Source organism: Phyllobates terribilis, unplaced genomic scaffold, assembly GCF_046119375.1.
Source record: "Phyllobates terribilis strain yellow unplaced genomic scaffold, ASM4611937v1 Scaffold_1__5_contigs__length_1240528914, whole genome shotgun sequence".
Taxonomy (NCBI): domain Eukaryota; kingdom Metazoa; phylum Chordata; class Amphibia; order Anura; family Dendrobatidae; genus Phyllobates; species Phyllobates terribilis.
This window is the reverse complement of record NW_027362761.1, coordinates 13618208-13644043: the sequence shown is the minus strand read 5'-3', so window position 1 is coordinate 13644043 and position 25836 is coordinate 13618208. Positions and strand designations below refer to the sequence as shown.

The 25836-nt window shown below is 44.7% G+C and overlaps 1 protein-coding gene across 2 annotated transcripts in view; it reads left to right on the top strand.

The window, feature by feature from the left end:
- The window catches only part of POLRMT (RNA polymerase mitochondrial), a 158249-nt gene that overhangs the window by 8146 nt on the left and 124267 nt on the right, over positions 1 to 25836 (top strand). For both annotated transcript variants that reach the window (XM_073655100.1, XM_073655093.1), the window contains exons 3-6: positions 14780 to 15351; positions 16662 to 16792; positions 20254 to 20437; positions 20939 to 21088. In XM_073655100.1, the coding sequence (XP_073511201.1) occupies positions 14780 to 15351; positions 16662 to 16792; positions 20254 to 20437; positions 20939 to 21088 (1037 nt within the window). The remainder of the gene's footprint in view (positions 1 to 14779; positions 15352 to 16661; positions 16793 to 20253; positions 20438 to 20938; positions 21089 to 25836) is intronic.

The following is a 25836-nucleotide window of genomic DNA, read 5'->3' as shown; positions in this document are numbered from 1 at the left end:
GACGGCATACGACGCCAGTGCACCAAGGAGGAACCGAGCAGAGGGACCAGGTGCTACTCCAGGACAGACCCCGGACACGGCTGTTGACCCACACAGGGAAATACAGGAACAGGCTGGTAGGCTGGCACACAGACTGGAGGGTATAGGCAGGCACGACTGGTATGCAGGCAGGCGGGTATGCAGGCAGGGGGGTAAAGGCAAGCACAGCTAGAGTGCAGACAGGGAGGCACTAGCAGGTAGGAACACAGGCGGGATAGGACCCAGTACACACCGGGACTCAGGAACAATACAGGCAGAGGGTTACAGGCAAGCACAGCTAGAGTGCAGACAAGGCTGAGCAGGGAGAACAGGGCTCTGTTCACACGGAACAGACAGGAAGGGAAAGACAGAGCCAGATACTCACACAGTACTTGCAGAGACAACAAGCAGGAGTTAGGTACGAGCTCAGACTCTGCAGAAAAAGGAAGGGAACGGACATAGAGGCAAAACAGGTAAAGGACAGGAGAGAGTTCAGACTGGAACTGAGTGTACGGAGGAGACCGACACTGCAGAGGGATACAGGAGCGGGTCTGGGAATACGGCCCCCAGAGAGGCGGAACGAACAGGCAAGGAGCGTGTTCAGACAGGACAGACCAGACACAGGAGCGGGTCTAGGAAATCGGCCACTAGAAGGCGAGAGGAACAGGCTAGGAGCGTGTTCAGACAGGACAGACAAGAGAACACAGAAAGGAGTCAGTTCAGACACGGGAGCTGATACCGCAAAGCAGGAGACATACAGGACTCAGTTCAGACACGGGAGCTGATACCGCAAAGCAGGAGACATACAGGACTCAGTTCAGACACGGGAACTGATACAAAAAGCAGGAGACAAGAGACGGGACCTGGCACCTTCAGAGTGCAAGCACACACTGAAGGAAACACTATGCTCAGGCAGGGATAGAAGGGAGCTGCTGAGCTATATACCAGGTGACAGACAGCAATAGGCTGAGGACGCACAAGGGGTGTGACCCACAGCAGGTACAAAAAGCAGGAAGTGATCGGGTGCCGCCCTTAAGCAGCAGAAACAGACACAAACAGACAGCATGGAGGGAAGCCAGAGAGACATTCTGGACAGGAGATCAAGTGCGCCCTCTTGCACAGTGGGAGATGGACCACCATGCAAGGACGCCGCCAGGTATGTTACAATGCCCTTAGTAACAAAGAACAACAAGCTGGCAAGTTTCTATCAAAATGGAAGCAGTTTATTATATCATGTTGTTCTCTGTCTGAAAAGAATAAAATTGTCCAACCATTTACTTCTACAGAATGGTATATCCTAGAGGACTTAAACAACAGCCTAGGACTTTTACGTTTTAACTAAATCATGGGAGATAATGGACACAAATCACCGATGTTTACTTGATTCTTTTGGTTGAAGATGACTGTATTTTGCAAGACTTAATCTTTGTATCTTTGTTTAGTTGTCTATTTGTTAGGCCAGCTAACCAGAACTTATCGGTTATTCAGTGTGCCTAATCTATGTACAGGCTCCTTATTATTGTGCATTCTGGCTTTGTTTCATATGTCTTTATTTGTTTTTGCTTTTCTGAAAAAAACAAATAAAAATGATGTTTGGCAAAAAAAAAGGCATGGTAGAAGGTCTGCCATGGTCCCCAATGATAATCCGCATGTGCTGTGCACACGCTGTGGACATTTCCACTGCGGATTATCATTGCGGAAAAAAATGCAGCACTACCAATTATTTTGCGGAAGCGCTGCGTTTTCGCCGACATTGACTTGCATTAGAATGCATGGAATCCGCATCACTGTATATGTAGATGCGCATTCCCTGCGTTTCAATGTGCGGATGGTACCCGGGTGTGGAGGACAGGAGACTCTCCTCCAGACCCAGGTACCATAGAACCTGTAAAAAAAGAATAAAATAAAAAATAAATATTATATTTACCTTCTGATGGCCCGCGGTCTCCTTGTCTTCATTTGCCGTCAACTCGCTGTGGAATGGAGGACCTGCGCTGACGTCATAGTCATGTGACGGCAGGTCCTTCAGTGTAGTGTACCGCGAGCTGCCGGCAGCCAGGACGGAGCGAAGCTAGACTGTTGGGGCCATCAGAAGGTAAGTATAGATTTATTTTTTTATTTTTTACCATTCTTTAAAGGTCACAGTATATAAATCCATGCATTTTGCATGGATTTATATAGTGTGACCAAGTTGACAAGCACTTTCCAAGTGATGCTAAAATCGCGTGGAAAGCGCTTGTCAACCCGCGTGCGGAAATGCATGTGAAGAACGCTTCACTTCCGCATGTCCCTGGCAGGAAAACGTATGTACAATCCACAGGGAGATGCAGAAACGCTCAGAAAAAATCCGGAGCATTTCTGCATCGTGGGCACATAGCCTTAAAAGTGACCAAAACATCAGCCAGAAAGCATTGGTACTGAGATGTGGTCTGTGGTCCGCACCTGCAGAACCACTCCTTTATTGAGGGTGTCTTGATAATTGCCAATAATTTCCATCTATTGTCTATTCCATTTGCACAACAGCATGTGAAATTGATTGTCAATCAGTGTTGCTTCCTAAGTGGACAGTTTGATTTCACAGAAGTTTGATTTACTTGGAGTTATATTCTGTTGTTTAAGTGTTCCCTTTATTTTTTTGAGCAGTGTATATCTCAAAGTGATATGTTCATAGGCCGTTAATATTTATTGTTACATGGTATACACATATGTCACACAAGAAGCCACACATTTATCTGAGGGTATCATGCCTATAACAAAATGCCAGGTAAATGCACAATTCAGCGTATGAGTTCTCTTTATTCTGTATGTTTATAAATATGTACAGTACAGACCAAAAGTTTGGACACACCTTCTCATTTAAAGATTTTTCTGTGTTTTCATGACTATGAAAATTGTACATTCACACTGAAGGCATTATAACTATGAATTAACACATGTGGAATTATATACTTAACAACAAAGTGTGAAACAACTGAAAATATGTCTTATATTCTAGGTTCTTCAAAGTAGCCACCTTTTGCTTTGATGACTGCTTTGCACACTCTTGGTATTCTCTTGATGAGCTTCAAGAGGTAGTCACCGGAAATGGTTTTCACTTCACAGGTGTGCCCTGTCAGGTTTAATAAGTGGGATTTCTTGCCTTTTATAAATGGGGTTGGGACCATCAGTTGTGTTGTGCAGAAGTCTGGTGGATACACAGCTGAATAGACTGTTAGAATTTGTATTATGGCAAGAAAAAAGCAGCTAAGTAAAGAAAAACGAGTGGCCATCATTACTTTAAGAAATGAAGGTCAGTCATTCCGAAAAATTGGGAAAACTTTGAAAGTGTCCCCAAGTGCAGTTGCAAAAACCATCAAGCGCTACAAAGAAACTGGCTCAGATGAGGACCACCACAGGAAAGGAAGACCAAGAGTCACCTCTGCTTCTGAGGATAAGTTTATCCGAGTCACCAGCCTCAGAAATCGCAGGTTAACAGCAGCTCAGATTAGAGACCAGGTCAATGCCACACAGAGTTCTAGCAGCAGACACATCTCTACAACAACTGTTAAGAGGAGACTTTGTTTAGCAGGCCTTCATGGTAAAATAGCTGCTAGGAAACCACTGCTAAGGACAGGCAACAAGCAGAAGAGACTTGTTTGGGCTAAAGAACACAAGGAATGGACATTAGACCAGTGGAAATCTGTGCTTTGGTCTGATGAGTCCAAATTTGAGATCTTTGGTTCCAACCACCGTGTCTTTGTGCGACGCAGAAAAGGTGAACGGATGGACTCTACATGCCTGGTTCACACCGTGAAGCATGGAGGAGGAGGTGTGATGGTGTGGGGGTGCTTTGCTGGTGACACTGTTGGAAATTTATTCAAAGTTGAAGGCATACTGAACCAGCATGTCTACCACAGCATCTTGCAGCGGCATGCTATTCCATCCGGTTTGTGTTTAGTTGGACCATCATTTATTTTTCAACAGGACAATGACCCCAAACACACCTCCAGGCTGTGTAAGGGCTATTTGACCAAGAAGGAGAGTGATGTGGTGCTACGCCAGATGACCTGGCCTCCACAGTCACCAGACCTGAACCCAATCGAGATGGTTTGGGGTGAGCTGGACCAGAGTGAAGGCAAAAGGGCCAACAAGTGCTAAGCATCTCTGGGAACTCCTTCAAGATTGTTGGAAGACCATTTCCGGTGACTACTTCTTGAAGCTCATCAAGAGAATGCCAAGAGTGTGCAAAGCAGTCATCAAAGCAAAAGGTGGCTACTTTGAAGAACCTAGAATATAAGAGATATTTTCAGTTGTTTCACACTTTTTTGTTAAGTATATAATTCCACATGTGTTAATTCATAGTTTTGATGCCTTCAGTGTGAATGTACAATTTTCATAGTCATGAAAATACAGAAAAATCTTTAAATGAGAAGGCGTGTCCAAACTTTTGGTCTGTACTGTATATATAAATATGTATATATACAGTGGGGAAAATACGTATTTGATACACTGGCAATTTTGCAAGTTTTCCCACCTACAAACAATGGAGGAGTCTGTAATTTTTATCTTGGGTACACTACAACTGTGAGAGACAAAATCTAAAAAAAAAAAAATCCAGAAAATCACATTATATAATTTTTACATAATTAATTTGCATTTTATTGCATGAAATAAGTATTTGATACAATAGAAAAACAGAACTTAACATTTGGTACAGAAACTTTTATTTGCAATTACAGAGGTCAGATATTTGCTGTAGCTCTTGACCAAGTTTGCACACACTGCAGCAGAGATTTTGGCCCACTCCTCCATACAGATCTTCTCCAGATCTTTCGGATATGTGTGCACGATAAGTATTTGCTTGCAGAAATTTCAGCAGCGTTTCTGCACCTCTTGATGCGTTTTTGCCTGTGGATTTGCCATGCGTTTTTTCCAATGCGTTGTATAGGAAAAACGCACAAAGAATGGACATGCTGCTTATTTGTGTAAATCAAGTTTATTAATATTATGCATTACAAATATGTGAGCCTTAAAAGTTGTACAAAATAAGGCATTGCGAGATATCACATTTAAATCTATTTAAAGAATGTAGTTTTTCAATCAAGTTACACTTAAAGGTGAAAATTGTAACCGGTTACAATCGATGGTGATTATTGATAACTATTATCGGTAACAGATACAATCAGCAATAAAGTATTGTAATGTAAAAAAAAAATGTCAACATTAGCTACTATAACACATGGAAGGAAAAGATAAGTAGAAAATAGAGGGGTCAGGTGAAAGGGGAGGAAAGCAAGAGAAGAGAGGGTTCAGGTGAAAGGGGAGGAAAGCAAGAGAAGAGAGGGTTCAGGTGAAAGGGGAGGAAAGCAAGAGAAGAGCGGGTTCAGGTGAAAGGGGAGGAAAGCAAGAGAAGAGAGGGTTCAGGTGAAAGGGGAGGAAAGCAAGAGAAGAGAGGGTTCAGGTGAAAGGGGATGAATGCAAGAGAAGAGAGGGTTCAGGTGAAAGGGGAGGAAAGCAAGAGAAGAGAGGGTTCAGGTGAAAGGGGAGGAAAGCAAGAGAAGAGAGAGGGTTCAGATGAAAGCGGAGGAAAGCAAGAGAAGAAGCGGGTGGGGGGAGAGGGAAAGGTTATGGGACTTAGATCTCTCCTCCAAACAATCCCAGGTCCCAGGCCAAGCAAGAAGACACGTGATTAGTCTAGAGCGTGATCGACTAAAGAACTGCAATACAGTCAGATTATGACATTATGTGCTCAACCTTGGGATATGAATTAGGGCCCAGTTATCCATGTATCTAGGTCTGGTGTTTCTCTGAACGCAATTCAAGGGACACATGTATTATAGACCTTATTAGAGTTCCCAGTTTCCTGGCCTATTAATTGTTCCATTCTATAAATATTATTGAGTTCAGCTATGAATTCAGAGCGTGTTGGTGATTTTTCTTTTTTCCAATACCTAGGGATCAAATTCCTAGTGGCCGTGAGAAAATGTCTGAGAAGACCCTTCTTGAATTTGGATATAGAGATGTCGCTTAAAGATCATAAAGCTAAATCCATTGAAGGTTGGATCTTATGGATGGATAGTTTATTGTAAAGTTCAGACATGCTGCTTATTTAAATGCACATGAAGTTCTGTCAGGAAAATTTTCTCATAGAAAATGCTGGGATAAGGTTTGCAATGCGTTTTTGGTCCAATTCCGCGTGGATTTACCATATAAAAAATGCACCGTGTACACCTATCCTTCAGGTTTTGGAGCTGTCGCTGGGCAACATTGAGTTTCAGCTCCCTTCAAAGATTTACTATTGGGTTCAGGTCTCGAGGCTGGCTAGACCATTCCAGGACATTGAAATGCTTCTTACGGAGCCACTCCTTAGTTACCCTGGCTGTGTTTTTCAGGTCATTGTCATGCTGGAAGACCCAGTCACGACCCATCTTCAATGCTTTTACTGAGGGAAGGAGGTTGTTGGCCAAAATCTCGTGATACATGACCCCATTCATCCTCCATCCCATCCATCCCTGTCCCCTTTGCAGAAGAGCACTGCCAAAGTATGATGTTTCCCCAATAATGCTTCATGGTTGGGGCGGTGTTCTTGGGGTTGTACTCCTCCTTCTTCTTCCTTCAAACACAGCGAGTGGAGTTGATACCAAAATGTTCCATTTTGGTCTCATCTGACTACATGACCTTCTCCTTCGCTGGATCATCCAGATGGTCATTGGCGAACTTCAAACACACCTGGACATGTGCTGGGGTCAGCAGGGGGACCCTACATGCCCTGCAGGATTTTAATCCATGACGGCGTAGTATGTTAGTAATGGTAATGTCTGACACTGGTCCCAGCTCTCCTCAGGTCATTGACAAGGTCCCTCCCGTGTAGTTCTGGGCTGATTCCTGACCTGTCTCAGAATCATCCTTACCCCATGAGGCAAGATCCTGCATGGGGCCCCAGACTGAGGAAGATTGACAGTCCTCTTATGTTTATTTCATTTTCTAATAATTACGCTAACAGTTGTTGCTTTCTCAACAAGCTGCTTGCCTATTGTCCTATAGCCCATCCCCCGTAGCCCATCCCAGCCATGTGCAAGTCTACAATTTTGTCCCTGGTGTCCTTAGACAGACAGCTCTTTGGTCTTGGCCATGGTGAAGAGGTTGGAGCGTGATTGAGTGTGTGAACAGGTGTCTCTTATATAGGTAGGAGTTCAAACAGCTCCAATTAATACAGGTAATGAGTGCAGGCTATGAGGGCTTCTTAAAGAAAAACTAACAGGTCTGTGAGAGCCAGAATTCTTGCTGGTTGGTAGGTGATCAAATACTTATTTCATGCAATAAAATGCAATTTAACCCTTTCGCGCAAGAGCCTATTTTCGCCTTCGTGACCAGACCAATTTTTTCAATTCTGACCAGTGTCAATTTATGTGGTAATAACTCTGGTACGCTTCAGCGGATCCCATTGATTCTGAGATTGTTTTTTCATGACATATTGTACTTCATGATAGTGGTAAAATTTGTTCGATATAATTTGCGTTTATTTCTGAAAATTAATTATGTGATGAAAAACTACTGCTTGGGCGCTCGGAAGGGAAGGAGCACTATTTGGGCTGGAATAGGTTGCGGACACCATGTCACATTTGAAGAGCCCCTGACATGCCAAAACAGCAGAAACGCCCACAAGTGACCCCATTTTGTAAACTACACCTCTCAAGGAATTCATGTAGGTGTGCAGTGATCATATTGACACCGCATGTGACTCACAGAAATTTTTACCATTGGGCGTTGAAGAAAAAATAATTACAATTAATTTACCACAAAAAAATTGTTTTAGCCCCAGATTTTACATTTTCACATGGGGCCATGGGTAGAAATGGTACCAAAATGTCACACAATTTCTGCTGAACGTGCCAATACCCCATATGTGGCTGTACAGTACTGCTTACCCACACGGCGAGACTCGGAAGTGACAGAGCGCTATTTGCCTCCTGGAGCACAGATTTTCCTAGAAAAGTTTGCAGACTCCATATACAGAGCCTCTAAGTGCAAGAAGAGCAGAATCCCCCGTCAAGTGACCCCATTTTGGAAATTATCCCCCTTTGGGAATTTATTTACAGGTGTAGTGATGATTTTGACTCCATGGGTGTTTTCTAGAAACAAGCAGCAGCGCATGTTGCTTAGTGAAAATGGCAAACTGCCGTTGTAGTGACTAGTACGTTATGCCCAGCTCGTTCTTCTGGAGACGTGCACCCGGAAATTAGGCAGGCTCTCCTGCTACAGAAATGCCAAACATGTGGATGCTAACTGCGGTTTAGGCACACAGGAGCTCAGAAGGGCATTTGGATTTGGGAGCGCAGAATTCGTTGGATTTCTTTTGTGGGGTGAGTAGCCATAGCACTTTTCCAGAGCCTTTGTACTACCAGTAACGTGGAAGCCCCCTATATTTCCGTTGACAGATGATGGATCTGAGTGGGTTTTCTTTTTGTGGATTGAGTTGAAGCTTTTGCTTGGAACATTTTGGATTACATTTATTCTGCGCTCTACACTGAGCACTTACATCTGAGTTTCCATCTAAATTGCTGAGTGATGTGATTCAGATGAAACCCCCAAGGGATCCATTTACTGTAAAGAGGCAGCAGAGTTACTCTGGACTCCGTCTGGCCTGTGTTCATCTGTGTCCTTCTTTTCAGAAATGCACAAAACTGTGTCGAAGCGCGCTTTTATTCACTCCTAAAAAGATGGACACCGCCGGATTTTAGGCCAAACTGCGTCCACAGTGCCTCCATCTGCCTCATCACATGTAATCTTTTGCCTGGGTTTCCGTCTGAATCGCCTATTTCAGAGATTTATATGGAAACCACGGTGTAAGCGCTCAGCGTAGAGCACTGGATAACTGTTCGCTGAGCCTTACTGCGATCTTTGGGAGGCAGAATGAACAAATCAACAGCAGGTGAAGAATTGATTTTATTTATTTTTTTACTCCGTTCCTCGCGCGTTATAAGTGATTAGACTACATTATTCTTTGGATCGGTGCGATTACAGCAATACCAGATTTATATTGGGTTTGGGTTTTTATATTTGGCAGCTGTCACACTATTCTGCCACCGATGTACGTGGGGCGCGATGTGTCTGAGGGATGTGACACGGATCGCTGTATAAGCAATGGTGGATAGCGTCAGCTCACTGACTTGCCCTTCTGTTTCTCATGAACTGCACGTGGTAATCCGGAATGATGATGCAGTGATGAATTCAACAGATTTATTTACAGTTCTTGATGAGGGAAGATGAAGGATGAGGATGAGGTAAAGGTAGGAATTTTAGTTTATAGAAGTTCCAGGTAAGGTGGTAACAAGAGAATCCTTTCTCCAGTCCTGCAGCATGTAAAGACAAGATCTGATGAAGAAGGAAGTGAGGAGCAGGAGATAGGTGGAGTTACAGACCGAAAGGTGTTTTGGGTAAAACACAGGAATAATACATGTTATACCATATTATAACAACGGGCAGTAGATGGCAGCAAAGTACAACAAATACAATACTCCTGTAACATTAGGTAATGCCCAAAATGGCTGAAAGTCTTTTCAAACAAAGAGCTGGACAGCACACACACACTAAAAAATGCTTATTGTTTTTACAAAAACAAGTTTTTGCATCGCCATATTTTGAGAGCTATAATTTTTCCATATTACGGCCGAAAGTAATGTATCATGGGTGACTTTAACATCCCCATCGATGATCCCCTCTCCCAATCTACCTCTCATCTACTTTCTCTAACCTCTTCATTCCGTCTCTCACAGTTTACTAATTCTCCTACCCATGAAGACGGGAATACTCTGGACCTGTTTTTTTCCAGTCTCTGCTCGCTGGATGACTTTACCAACTCCCCTCTCCCGCTCTCGCACCACAACCTTCTTTCCTTCTCTGTCAAGAATTGTCTCCTCACCCGGGACACCCCCACTTACCACACTTATAGGAATACACTTACCATTAATACCCAGCAGATTATGGACAATCTCCACACATCTTTAGCCCCCATCTCCTCCTTCTCCTGTCCAGACTTAGCATTATCACACTACAATAATACACTCTAGAGTGCCCTAGATGAAGCAGCTCCTTCTACACGCAGAAAGACCCGACACAGACAACGGCAGCCCTGGCACACGATGCAAACACGTTTTCTTCAACGTTTCTCAAGGTGTGCTGAGCGTCAGTGGAGAAAATCTCTTTTAGCAGAGGATTTCATCCACTATAAATTCATGCTCAAAACCTATAACTCTGCCCTTCATCTGGCCAAACAATCCTACTTCACCACCCTCATCACTTCAATGTCCAACAATCCAAAACGACTTTTCAAAACCTTAAACTCCCTCCTGAAACCTAGAGCACAGGCCCCCACCACCAACCTCAGCGGAGAGGATCTGGCCACTTATTTCTTTGAAAAAATCAACCACATCCATCAGGACATCTCAGCCCAATCTCCTCAGTGCCTGGATCCCCTTCCCTGCCGCACTTCAAACTCACTTGCCATCTTTGAGCCTGTTACAGAAGAAGAAGTTACCCAGCTCCTCGCTTCTTCTCAGCCTACAACCTGCAACAGTGACCCCATTCCTTCACATCTCCTGCAGTCCCTCTCACCGGTGGTCACCACTTACCTGACTAAAATTTTTAACCTCTCTCTTTCTTCAGGTATCTTTCCCTCCTCATTTAAACATGCCATCATAACCCCTTTACTTAAAAAGCCATCCCTGGACCAGAACTGCACTGCTAACTACAGACCTGTCTCTAATCTTCCTTCCATCTCTAAACTCCTGGAACACTTAGTCCACTCCCGTCTAATCCGCTATCTCTCAGATAACTCTCTCCTCGACCCTATACAATCTGGTTTCCAGCTCCTAAGGCTGTGTGCCCACGATGCTTTTTTAATGTGTTTACGCAGCCTTTTTGCAGCTGCGGAAACGCATTAAAAATGCATTAAAAACGCATGGTAGAAGGGCAGCAATGTTCCCCAATGATAATCCGCATGTGCTGTGCACATGCTGTGGAAATTTCCGCTGCGGATTATCATTGCGGAAAAAAACGCAGCACTACCAATTATTTTGCGGAAGTGCTGCGTCTTCGCCGCCATTGACTTGCATTAGACCGCATGGATTACCCATCACTGTATATGTAGATGCGTAATCCAAGCGTTCTAATGTGCGGATGGTACCCGGGTGTAGATGAGAGGAGAGTCTCATCCACACCCAGGTACCATTTAAAAAATCTGTAAAAAAAAGAATAAAATAAAAAATAAATGTATACTTACCTTCTGTCGGCCCGCGGTGCGCTCCTGCTTGCTTCCCGGCATTTTGCTGTGAATTGAAGGACCCGCACTGACGTCAGAGTCATGTGACGGGTCACGCGACGCTGACGTCGGCAGGTCTTTCAATTCACTGCTGCCGGCAGCCGGGACCGAGCGAAACAAGACAGCGCGGGCCATCGGAGGGTAAGTATATATTTATTTTTACCACTCTCTCGGGTCACACTACATAAATCCATGCCGTTTGCATGGATTTATATAGTGTGACCTAGTTGTCACAAGCACTTTCCAAGTGATGCTAATCGCTTGGAAAGCGCTTGTCAATCCACATGCGGAAATGACAGTGAATAACGCTCCATTTCCGCATGTCCCTGGCAGGAAAACGCATGTACAATCCGCATGCGTTTTTTTCTGCCAGGGAGATGCAGAAACGCTCAGGAAAAAATCCTGAGCATTTCTGCATCGTGGGCACATAGCCTTACACTCCACTGAAACTGCCCTCACTAAAGTCTCTAATGATCTACTAACAGCCAAATCCAAAGGTCACTGCTCCCTGCTGATTCTCCTGGATCTCTCTGCAGCATTTGACATTGTGGGTCACCAGCTCCTCCTCACTATGCTCCGCTCTATAGGCCTCAAGGAAACCGTTGTCTCCTGGTTCTCCTCCTACCTCTCTGACCGCTCCTTCACTGTACCTTTTGCCGGCTCCTCGTCCCCTCCTCATCCCCTTACTATCGGGGTTCCGCAGGGCTCAGTCCTAGATCCCCTCCTCTTCTCTCTATACACTGCCCCTATTGGACAAACAATCAGAAGATTTGGGTTCCAGTATCATCTCTATGCTGACGACACCCAATTATACACTTCTTCCCCTGACATCACCCCTACCCTAATACAAAATACCAAGGATTGTTTGTCTGCTGTGTCTAGCATCATGTCTTCCCTCTATCTTAAACTGAATCTCTCCAAAACTGAACTTCTTGTGTTTCCCCCCTCTACTAACCTAACTCTACCTAACATCGAAATTACCTTGGAGGGTTCAACCATAACTCCCAAGCAGCACGCCCGCTGCCTTGGGGTCATATTCGACACTAACCTTTCCTTTACTCCCTATATCTGATCACTCACTCGCTCTTGTCACCTGCATCTTAAAAACATCTCCAGAATCCGATCTTTTCTCACTTTTGAAACTGCTAAAACTCTTACTGTGGCTCTTATTCACTCTCGTCTGGGCTACTGCAACTCTCTTCTGATCGGTCTCCCTCTTACCAAAATTTCCCCTCTCCAATCTGTCCTGAATGCGGCAGCCAGGGTCGTATTTCTGTCCAGCCGCTTCACCGATGCCTCCACCTTGTGCCAGTCATTACACTGGTTACCCATTCGCTACAGGGTCCAATATAAACTCATTTCTCTCACCCACAAAGCTCTCCACAGTTCTGCACCACCTTATATCTCCTCTCTCATCTCAGTCTATCGGCCTACACGTGCCCTCTGTTCCACAAATGACCTAAGATTAACATCCCCCATAATCCGAACCTCGCACCTCCGTCTCCAAGACTTCTCTCGTGCTGCGCCAGTTCTCTGGAATGCTCTACCCCAGATGATCCGATTGATGCCTAGCCCCGATGTCTTCAAGCGCGCTTTAAAAACCCATCTCTTTAAACAAGCCTACCATCTCAAATACCCAGTAAACTAACTTTCCCCTGTTCCCTCCTAAATACTATTCAGAATCTGCTCCCTACTGTTCATCTGTCTCTACACCCTCCATGCACACGATAACTGCACTCGGTAATTGAGTTTCGCACTTGAACATACAGGCTGATGACCGGATCATACAGCTTTATATGATAATCCCGACTTATTATAATGGCCAGACCTGAAATAACAAGCACTTTCCACCTATTGTGTCCCCCCATTTCCTTGTAGAATGTAAGCTTGCGAGCAGGGACCTCACTCCTGATGTAACTGTTAAACTGTCTCACCTTGTATTGAATTTATTGTTTGTACATGTCCCCGCTTAATTGTAAAGTGCTGCGGAATATGTTGGCGCTATATAAATAAAAATTATTATTATTATAAGGTCTTGTTTTTTGCTGGACGAGTTGATGTTTTTATTGGTACCATTTTCAGGCATGTGACATTTTTTGATTGCTTTCTATTCTGATTTTTGGGAGGCTGAATGAACAAAAACCAGAAATTGAGGATTTGTTTTTTTCTATTTTTATGCCGTTCCGCGTGTCGTAAAATTGATAAGGCAGCGTTATTCTTCGGGTCAGTACGATTACAACGATACCACATTTATATAATTTTTTTTTATGTTTTGGTGCTTTTACACAATAAAAGCTATTTTATAGAAAAAAAGTATTGTTTTTGCATTGCTTTGTTCTGAGCTATAACTTTTTTATTTTTCCACTGACTGAGCTGAATGGCAGCTTTTTTTTTTGTGGGACAAGATGATGTTTTCAGCGATACCATTTTTATTTCCATTTGATTTTAGTTTTATTCCACTTTTTGTTCGGTGGTACTGTATAATGAAAAAGCTTAATTTTTTTGCTCTGTTTATTTGTTTTTTTACGGTGTGCACAGAAGGGGTTAACTATTGATAGTTTTATAGATCTAATTTTTCCGGACGCGGCGATACCAAATATGTGTACGTTTTTTGTTTTTATATAAATACACGTATTTATTGTTTTAATACTTCCTCCCCTTTTTTTTTTTTTGTTTTAAAACATTTTTTAATTTTTCTTTTTACTTAGTCCCTGTATAGGACTTCAAACTGTCAGATCGCCTGCTAGACTCAGCTACTGGCTGAGCCTAACAGGCCACTGTACATGACAGACCCAGAGGTCATCGTGTGACCTCCGGCTGCTGTAACAATGCCAGATCTCCTCATGTGGACGACCCTCTCTCACTATCTTCTAAGTGCTGCGATCACTATGAATCGCGGCATCTAGAAGATAGGAACAGGTTAACGTCACAGGGACCTGATCCAATCCGATCCCGATGATGTGACTTGCCAGAGGTACCGCTCTGCTCTGGAATCGCAGTGCTTGCAGGAGCCCTGGGGGTCCTGAGCGCTGCGAGACCGGCGGGCGTAAATAAACGTCGGCAATGCACAGAGCCTAGCAAGCACCTACGTTTTGTCTACAGTGGGCGGTTGGGAACCGATTAATTATTTAAAAATCATACAACGTGATTTTCTGGATTTATTCTTAGATTCTGTCTCTCACAGGCGAAGTGCACCTACGATAAAAATTACAGACCTCCCCATTCTTTGTAGGTGGGAAAGCTTGCAAACTCTGAGAAATTGTTTCCTAGTGTAACCGGATCCCCTCCATTATCTGTGTGCAGTAGTTTGTCAGCACAGTGCATCTCTACCAGCCAACAAACTCATTTTGGCACAAACCATTGCACATATAGGAGGGGTTTCCTCCATGCTAAAGCGTTGTGCCTTGTCTCAGCCAGTATTTCTCGTCCGCTTCTGCATACTTATATGTTTGTTTCTTTAAGTCCTGCAGACTAGAGTGCAGCAACTGCAAGCAGATGAGAGTTTGCCTGTATGTGAAAGCAAGAAATTGCATCCGCACGAAGAGTTGGGGAACATGGATGAAAATCAGAAAACCGTTCAGACTCCCAAACGTTGGATGGAAAAGCTAAAAAATGAGCAGATTGCTAAACACCAGAAGCAGAAAGCATTGAATGGTGTAGAAAGTACCAACATAACTTCAGCCAAGAGCAAGGCCAGCCAGACACAGGGGAAGCTAACAACAAGTGCCAAGAAGCTGCAGAAACAGAGTGTGGAGAAGCATCCATTACCTGCATGTCATACACCAGACAATGAAGACCTGGAGATTGCAGATAAGGCTGGGAGTCAGATTAATGGGCTGTTACTGGAGGATAAGGAAGGAAACCGTCATGGAGGAGTCCAGCAAAACATTCAAAGTTACTTGGAGACCTGCATATTCTTGGGAGAAATGAGCAGAGCCCAGAGCTGCTTACAGTTTTATCACAAGCATGTCTCAAGGAAAGGTCTGCTGAATATTTCCATGTACAACCTGCTAATGAAGGCATGGGCCAAGGAGGTAAGAATCTGACAGGAGTACTGATCAGGGTCTGAAAACGGAGAGCAAGAATCTTCTAGAATAGAGCTAGAGCAGGGGTGTGAAACTCAAACACACAGAGGGCCAAAATGAAAAACTTGGACAAAGTACTGGGCCAAACAGTATACAGAATAATAGGCTCCAGAAAGTCCTCCATACAGAATAATGGCCTTACATAGTCCTCCATACAGAATAATGGGCTCCACATAGTCCTCTGTACAGGATAATGGGCCCCACATAGTACTCCGTACAGGATAATGGCCCCGTATAGTCCTCCATACAGAATAATGGGCCCCACATAGTCCTCCATACAGAATAATGGCCTTACATAGTCCTCCGTACAGGATAATGGGCCTCACATAGTCCTCCGTACAGGATAATGGGCCCCACATAGTCCTCCGTACAGGATAATGGGCCCAACATAGTCCTCCGTACAGGATAATGGGCCCCACATAGTCCTCCGTATAGGATAATGGACCCCACATAGTCCTCCGTATAGGATAATGGACCCCACATAGTCCTCCGTATAGGATAATGGACCCCACATAGTCCTCCGTACAGGATAATGGGCCCCACATAGTCCTCCGTACAGGATAATGGGCCCCACATAGTCCTCCGTACAGGATAATGGGCCCCACATAGTCCTCCGTACAGGATAATGGGCCCCACATAGTCCTCCGTACAGGATAATGGGCCCCACATAGTCCTCCGTACAGGATAATGGGCCCCACATAGTCCTCCGTACAGGATAATGGGCCCCACATAGTCCTCCGTACAGGATAATGGGCCCCACATAGTCCTCCGTACAGGATAATGGGCCCCACATAGTCCTCCGTACAGGATAATGGGCCCCACATAGTCCTCCGTACAGGATAATGGGCCCCACATAGTCCTCCGTACAGGATAATGGGCCCCACATAGTCCTCCGTACAGGATAATGGGCCCCACATAGTCCTCCGTACAGGATAATGGCCCCACATAGTCCTCCATACAGGATAATGGGCCTCACATAGTCCTCCATACAGGATAATGGCCCCACATAGTCCTCCGTACAGGATAATGGGCCCCACATAGTCCTCCGTACAGGATAATGGGCCCCACATATGTGTGGTGTTTCTGGTGTCGCAAGCCAAATAAAACCACCCTGCGGGCCCGAGTTTGACATGTATGAGCTAAAGGCTTGGTGATAATGGGGACAGAGGAGTCCTGAGCTGTAAAGTGGACGCATTGAAGAGAGAACAACATGGCGATCAGGACCCTTCATTTATTCCCTTTTTTTTTTTACTCAACAGGCCTCACTTTCTCAAGTTGGGCGCTTATTTGTAATGTTACAGGAAGCCTCCTTGAAGCCAAATTTGGGATCCTATGCTGCTGCACTTGAGGCTATGGGCCGCACTGAGTCTAACCGAAAAGCCATTCAGAGGTAAAAAAAATAATCTAATTCTGAAATCATTCTAATTCTCTCTGATTGTGGTTTAAAAACCTCCAGTTGTCTTACCCCAAACTCAACCTCTAGTCACTATTGGAAAAATCAATCAACAAGAATATTTCTTTAAAAAGCCTCATTCTAGCCCATTTACTAGACAATAACCGTCCCCTTCCAAAATCCCAGACTATGGTTGCCTCAATACATGCTTGGAAATCACTGTTTAAATCACTAAATCGATCTCCATCTGGAATCGAAAAAAACATACCAATTGAAGTCTTGGAAATAATCATCTCCCATCTCAATCTAAAACCCTGGAAAGAGACTGGTATAAAATATATCTCGGATTTATTTCTTGACGAGGATAAGCATTTCTCTCCATTTTATCTTCTTCAGGAAAAATTCAAACTTGATGATACAGATTTTGTCTCATACTTTGATATTAAAAGATACATTACTAACTTCAATGAAAAGAACTTTCAGAAGGTACCAATCCCAACAATGATCTCCACTTTACTCAGAGAACCCCATAACTCCTCCATTTGGAATACTAGAAACTTTTATAAATACCTTTTAATAATGACCTAGAATTAATCAAAACCAACAATATAAAGATCTTAAAATTAACTTTCTAATAGAGGACTGTGAAAAAGCTTTAAAAATTTCATATAAGTCGAATCTTTGCACTGCTCTCCACGAAACATACTACAAGTTACTAACCAGATGGTACCTCACCCCTCAAAGAATGCATAAAATTTCTTCATCTCACTCTGCCCTTTGCTGGAGAGAATGTGGCTCCAATGGACACTTGAAACATCTATTCTGGGATTGTATAAATATCAAAACTCTTTGGGGGAAAGTGGAATTTTTAATTCATGATATGCTTGATATTCATCTTACACTAACTCCACAACTAGCATTACTCTCTTTGGGCATAGATAATCTTTTAAAAGACCATCACTATATTGTCTGTCATATACTTATTACAGCCAGCCATCTGATAGCTACCGTTTGGAAGCAGAACGATCCTCCTACAATAGAAGATATTATTGAAAGAATTGCGGCCCATAACATTTATGAACATAACTACGCTCTTAAAACCTATAATATTGCAAAATAAAAAAAAAATTGGTTGGTGTCTCTGGAATAGAAAATTTGGGACAACTTTGATCTAATTGTTTAGTAGTACCACCTCTCAGGCAGTAGACAAGCTTATAGGTATCATATAAACATCAGAATTTAGTTGTATTTATTTAGTATAATATTTACTAGTCCATTGTTTGACCATTAAGTATTATATTTTTCGGACTATAAGACGCACTTTTTTCCTCCAAAATTTTGGAGGAAAGTGGGGGGTGCGTCTTATAGTCCAAACATATGTTCGGCTGTGGCTGGTGGGGAAGCAACAGTGGCAGAGTAGCTGTGCACAGGAGGCAGCAGCTGCCTGCTGCAGCCTACACTGTGCCCGCTACTAGAGAAAATGGGCGTGGGGAGCAGTGAATATTAATTTTCCTTAATAACCAGCACACTGTGCTCGCAGTGCGGCTCCTGGTATGTATGGCACCCTTCATCCCTGTATGTATGGCCCCTCTCATCCTGGTATGCTTGGCACCCCCTGATCCCTGTCACGCTGCACAGAAAAAAAATAAACTTTCATACTCGCCTCCTCTCTCCTCCAGCACTGTGTCCAGCTCCGTGCCGGAATAGTCACAACTCCCCATGCCGAGACTGCGTGCATGGGGAGCAGTGACCATTCATTCTCCCTAATAGCGCGCACACTGTAGCCGCAGCGCGGCTCCTGCTGCGCTCGGCTGTCAGTGTGCCCGCTATTAAAGGCCATGAATATTCACCACTCCCATGGGTGTGGTGCAGTAACTATTCCGGCACAGAGCGGAACACCGCGCTGGAGGAGAGAGGAGGTGAGTATGATTGTTTATTTTTTTTCTGTGCAGCGTGACGGGCATGAGGGGGTCAATACATACAGGGATGAGGCATGAGCGGGGACATGCATGCAAGGATGAGGGATAAGGCATGAGGGGGGCCTTACATACAGGGATGAAGGGGGCCATACATACAGGGATGAAGGATGAAGGGGGCTATACATACAGGGATGAAGGGGGCCATACATACCAGGATGAGGGGGGCCATACATACTGGCATGAAGAGTGCCATACATACCAGGATGGGTGTGAGGGGGGCCATACATAACAGGATGAAGGGTGCCATGCATACCAGGAAGAGGGATGAGGGGGATATGCATACCAGGATGGTGGATTGGGGTGCCATGCATATCAGGATGGGGATGAGGGCCACGTAAGACAGGAAGGAGGGGGCCATATATACCAGGATGGGGGATATTAACAGAATTGGGGGACATTACTCCTATAGCCGTGTCAGCCGCAGACCCCCTCCCCCTTAACAGGGCATCATAACCACATTTTTTGCTTACATTTTTTTTCTATTTTCCTCCTAAAACCTAGGTGCGTCTTATGGTCCAGTGCGTCTTATAGTCCGAAAAATGCCGTAGTTGACTCATTTACTTATCTGCTTTTTTCTTGCCATAATACAAATTCTAACAGTCTATTCAGTAGGACTATCAGCTGTGTATCCTCCAAACCTCTGCACAACACAACTGATGGTCCCAACCCCATTTATAAGGCAAGAAATCCCACTTATTAAACCTGACAGGGCACACCTGTGAAGTGAAAACCATTTCCGGTGACTTCCTCTTGAAGCTCATCAAGAGAATGCCAAGAGTGTGCAAAGCAGTCATCAAAGCAAAAGGTGGCTACTTTGAAGAACCTAGAATATAAGACATATTTTCAGTTGTTTCACACTTTTTTGTTAAGTATATAATTCCACATGTGTTAATTCATAGTTTTGATGCCTTCAGTGTGAATGTACAATTTTCATAGTCATGAAAATACAGAAAAATCTTAAAATGAGAAGGTGTGTCCAAACTTTTGGTCTGTACTGTATATGTACATAATTAAATCCTATACACAAAATCAGGTTCATTTTTCAACCTTTGACCCTCGCTTTGAGCTGCAAGACTGTATTTTAATCAGAGAAATGGACTACTACTCTCATGTGCCTAGAACCTGATGAAGATCCCAGTTCAGGATCAAAAACGCATATGTTCATATAGACCTTTTTATCCCACTATTTTTATTTTTGTATTTTTACTGACCCCAAATAAACTAGTAGTATATTTTTTTTTTCTGCAAAAGACTGCATCGGCAAAATCCTCCATCTTTATATTGAACCACAATAAGAAGGGGCAAATGTGAGGGGGAAAGCCAGTAGATGGGAAGGTGCACTGAACTTCTCGTCCATGCCTGCCGTGCACTGAGTGCTTGTGTTGGGTTTGAACAGTCATTTTGTGCTGACAGATTCCCTTTAAAATCAGAAACGTTGTTAAATATATGATAGTCCTCTCATTTTTTTTTTCGTTTTAGGTGCTTGAATCAGATGGAAGAAGACGGGATGTCGGTTGATGGGCTTTTTCAGGGCCTGCCTTATGTTGAGGATGAGAGGGACATGGTTCTGAGAGCCATCCAACGAGTTATGCCAGACTTTGTACCTCCGCCTAAAGTTCAGATTGTATGCACCTCCTCATTGGTGAAGGATTTCTACACTAAAGTGAGCAGTGGACAGATAAATTAGCCAGAAACTAAATTTTCTAGTCATGATTAGTATTCTTCTCTTTTTAAGGAAAGCTTCTCATCTGAAATAGATATAGACTGTGATTGCAGACATTATACTCTTTTTTTTTTTTTTTTTTTTTTTTTGTAGTTGTGTTGTGTCTGATTCCTGGCCCTGCTGATAAGGCAGCCACACTCCATTCCCTTTTATGAGACTTAGGGAAATGGCCGAACTGGTGTGCTTTGCTGTTTTAGTGTCCGTTGTAGAACGGAGAGAGTTTCGGACGTGCACAGCCATCTCCCCAATCTTTCTCCGTCTGAATTTGGGAGGGAGGACTTGCATCTATCATACATTGATGAAATATCCTATGGATATGCCATAAATGTCTAACATTACAATTCCCCTTTTTATAGGGTCGCCCACATGACAGCATAGATCTGTTGGTAGTGTTTTTCAGGCCATGTAAAGTCTGAATCTACGTGTTTGTTTCTCTTTCAGGAGTCACCACCTTCCTACCCAAAGATGGGGTTTACAGTCTCTGAATTGCAGGAAAGATTTGAGGAACAGCTAAAAACTGAGAGCAGTGAAACAGTGACTATAAACTCTGTGGAGGCTGTAAAAGCCGTACATGAGGAGAGAACCAAAGCGGTAAGATAAACCGGACTGCTGCTGATTGATGAGCCCACTATATTTAGTATGTAATACTTAAGCAGTAGACCAGGTAAGTGGCACTGTGCTCCGTTACTCCTCATGGGACTGCAGTGTGTATAGACATTATATTACCCTCTCGGGGCCTAGGAGACAACTTTCTGATTACAGTAGCGTATTTCTGGAAAACGTTTGTATTCTAATATACCCTGGAGAACACATCCAGAGACACACTTGAACAGATGAGGTTATGTTCAGAACTAAGGTAGAGATCATAGTAACTGTTTACATCACTTCTGAATTGGACAACGAAACAGCCAATTTTAGGTCAGCACTGATGAATTTTCATGGATCGTGTTGTCAGTACTTAGAGCACCCTTCCCTTTAGTTCCTATATATAGGTTCCATTACACATCCAGTTAAAATGAGCCAGACTTTGGTATTCACTTTGAAGGGAACCTGTCACGATTGCACCCAGGTATATCCACCTATGAAACGCTCACATTGTTTCAGCAAAAATATTTAAAGATCTGGCTGGGGCCATAGACAGAAATGAGACTAGTCCGACTTCTCGATAGACAGCTATGTCCCATTTGTGTATTTAGCAAGAGCCCTGACAATCTTCTAGCCTTTGGGATATGTGTTGGGATATCTGGCCAAGGGCGGTGCTGGGCTACTGTCAACTCTGCCTATTTTTCTTGGCTGGATTTTCAAACCATATTCTTACTAAAACGTCGGAGCATTTCAAAGACAATGCATCTTGCTACAATCGTGCTGTGATTCATGCTGCTAGTGGTTTGGACAGCATGTACTGACTGACAGGTTCCCTTTAAGGCTATATATTCCTTTCCTTTCCTTGCATCAAGTAATTATATTGTATCTATTGGAGATTATGTGATACATAGCCAGACCCTGTGCATTTTACTTCTAACTCACTGGGAGGTTGTATTTCTTGTGTAAATCAAACAGTTTTCCTATTGTAAGTTATAATCTCACATCTTTTGGACCTTTTAGAATAACTTTAGGAAAATAATTAGGCCCCGATTCATTAATATGGAGGGGCATGGCAATTTAAGAGTTCAATCTCGGATCGCAATGCACGGACTGACCGTAGCGCTTCAGATCTGAGCGTGACAGCTTCATGTATTTTTATGAGGCTATCTCGCTCGGGTCAGGAGCAGTCTGTACATTAGCAGTCCGAAATCGGACCGAGTTCCACAAACATTTGCATGAGCACCACCACAAACCCTGAATTGTTAAAGGGATTCTATCAACACAGAATGACTGTTGAATCCAAGTGTAAGCGCTCGGTGCATCATGGCATGGCCAAATAATTAACTACACCTTCCCGCCTCTATCTCTACCCTCTCTGGCTCTATACACTGTGTGCAGAATTATTAGGCTAATGAGTATTTTGATCACATGATACTTTTTCTACATGTCCTACTCCAAGCTGCATAGGCTTGAGAGCCAACTACCAATTAAGTAAATCTGGTGATGTGCATCTCTGTAATGAGGAGGGGTGTTGACTAATGACATCAACACCCTATATAAGGTGTGCTTAATTATTAGGCAACTTGACTTGCACTGAAAAGTCCAAAATTGTGAGATGTCTTGCAGAGGGATGCAGCAGTGTTGAAATTTCCAAACTTTTGAAGCGTGATCACCGAACAATCAAGCGTTTCATGGCAAATGGTCAACAGGGTCGCAAGAAGCGTGTTGGCCAAAAAAGGCGCAAAATAACTGCCCATGAATTGAGGAAAATCAAGCGTGAAGCTGCCAAGATGCCATTCGCCACCAGTTTTGCCATATTTCAGAGCTGCAACGTTACTGGAGTATCAAAAAGCACAAGGTGTGCGATACTCAGGGACATGGCCAAGGTAAGGAAGGCTGAAAAACGACCACCTATGAACAAGAAACATAACATAAAACGTAAAGAATGGGCCAAGAAATATCTTAAGACTGATTTTTCAAAGGTTTTATGGACTGATGAAATGAGAGGGAGTGTCTTGATGGGCCAAATGGATGGGCCAGAGGCTGGATCAGTAAAGGGCAGAGAGCTCCACTCCGACGCCAGCAAGGTGGAGGTGGGGTACTGGTATGGGCTGGCATCATCAAAGATGAACTTGTGGGACCTTTTCGGGTTGAGGATGGAGTGAAGCTCAACTCCCAGACCTACTGCCAGTTTCTGGAAGACAACTTCTTCAAGCAGTGGTACAGGAAGAAGTCTGTATCGTTCAAGAAAAACATGATTTTCATGCAGGACAATGCTCCATCACATGCATCCAACTACTCCACAGTGTGGCTGGCCAGTAAAGGTCTAAAAGAAGAAAAAATAATGACATGGCGCCCTTGTTCACCTGATCTGAACCCCATAGAGAACCTGTGGTTCATCATAAAATGTGAGATCTACAGGGAGGGAAAACAGTACACCTCTCGGAACAGTGTCTGGGAGGCTGTGGTGGCTGCTGCACGCAATGTTGATCGAAAACAGATCAAGAAACTGACAGAATCTATGGATGGAAGGCTGTTGAGCATCATCCTAAAGAAAGGTGGCTATATTCATCACTAATTTTTTCTGTCACCCATGACGGCACAACGAGAGAGGGAATCTGCCCTTCAAGGACAGGAAACCTTCAAGATAAAAAGAGCGGCGCCTCTCCCCGCTTCAGTGGTTTCCTGTCCTTGATGGGGGACCTTCCTTCTCGTCGGGCGCAAGGATGACAGAATCGGGATCGTCTTACCTGGGCCAGGGCCGGTTGGGTTTGGCAGGGCACAGTCTCTGCTGCGGCCGGTCCCTTGTATGCTGGAAGCGCAGCGGGGGGCGCCAACATATGGTCTCCCCGCGTGCGAGCGGTGGTTTTGCGGCACCTGCACAGCATGGTGGCCGGCAACCCCGCGTCCTGGATGTGACGTCACGGGGAGCGACGGGAGATGACGAAACCGGAAGTCGCGCCCCGATGACGCGCGCCGGGACCTCCTGACCCCCGGCAGGGGCGGTACCGGAAGCTGCGGGGACGCCGGCGGTGATCTCCCTGGCACAATGAGGTACTTAAGGGTAGATCACCGGCCAGGCAGCGGCGCAGTGCAGCGTAATGGCCTCACAGCAGCCCTCTCCACCACATCAGCAGCAAGAGCCGACCATGCTGCAGCTGCAGCAGCACGAGGAGACGGAGCAGCCTCGGCGCCAGAGGCGAACCCAGGAACAGCGTCCAGCGCAGAGTAGGAGCAGTGGACGTTCTGGGACACGCAACGCCAAGGATTCCAGATCCAGCCGGCATAGCTCCAGCAGGGTTGATGATTCCGCGGTCTCCAGAGGAGAAGTATCGGATACCGTCCTGCCTCCCGTTCCGGTACCTTGTCTTTATCTACTGGGTGGTGAGTGAACTACGTGAAAGTCGAATGTGTTAATGTAGACTTTTTCTGTTTTGTCTCTCTCTCTCCTTCCTCCGGTAATGGGCAGGATGTCCCTAAGAAGTGTAAAGAGAAGTCCATACGTAGAGTATGTGCCCTGTGTGAATTGGGCCTAACGAGTGATTGGCCCAAGAGGTTATGCCAGTCCTGTATTGAAGAGACAATTGCGGAGGAAGCCCCAACTTTTTCTTCAAATTTAAGGACTTTGATTAGGTCTGAGGTAGAGAGATCGTTAAAATCCCTGTCCCAACCATCCCAGGCCCATAGAGCAAAAACTCCACCCCTACTTTCAGAATCTGAGTCCGACGAGGGAATGTTGGATGACTCCACTGACTCTTCCTCCTCGGATAGCGGAGCAGGGCCAGGTCATTGTTTTCCCCTGGAAAGTGTGGATGGCTTAGTTAAAGCCGTCAGATCCACAATGGGGTTGGTTGACCAGAAAACAAAGAAGTCAGTGCAGGATATTATGTTTGGCACCTTGGATCGCAAGAGATGAGTTTTTCGTGTTAATGATAAGGTGCAGGGTCTTATCAGGAAAGAGTGGGATAGGCCGGATAAAAAGGGCCCCCTTCCATCCTCCTTCAAAAGGAAATATCCGTTTAGTGAGGAGGATACCGCTTCCTGGAGTAAGGCCCCGAAGCTGGATGTGGCAGTATCCAAAGCTTCTAGGAGATCTTCCCTCCCTTTTGAGGACTCTGGGATGCTGAGAGACCCACTGGACCGGAAGGTAGATACCTTCCTTAAGGGTACTTGGGAGTCGGCGGCGGGGGCATTGAAGCCAGCCATAGCGGCAACTTGTACAGCGAGGTCCCTTATGGTATGGTTGGATAGGTTGGAGGACCAGATTAAAAACAATGAGTCACAGGACTCCATTCTGGCCTCTCTGCCGGTATTGAAGGGAGCGGCGGCCTTCTTATCGGACGCCTCGGCAGATTCCGCCAGACTAGCGGCAAGATCTGCGGCCCTGTCTAACGCCGGCCGTAGAGCGGTCTGGCTGAAGTGTTGCCCAGGGGACATACAGGCAAAAGGAAGACTATGCTCTCTTCCATGTGAGGGGGATTTTCTGTTTGGTACCTCTCTGGACTCAATCCTAGAGAAAGCGGGGGACAGTAAGAAAGGGTTCCGTAAGCCTTCCATCCCATCCTTCAAGCAGTCCTTTAGGAGGAAGAAATTTGGCCGCAGGAGGGCGTCCGGGGAACAACCTAGATGGGAAGATCGTTCCAGGAAAGGGAAAGGATTTTTGTTCGGCGGGCCCTCCCAGGATAGTCGCAAGCCGCCGAAGTGACACTCTATCCCAGGTGGGGGGGAGGCTCTTTCTCTTCCTTCCAGCCTGG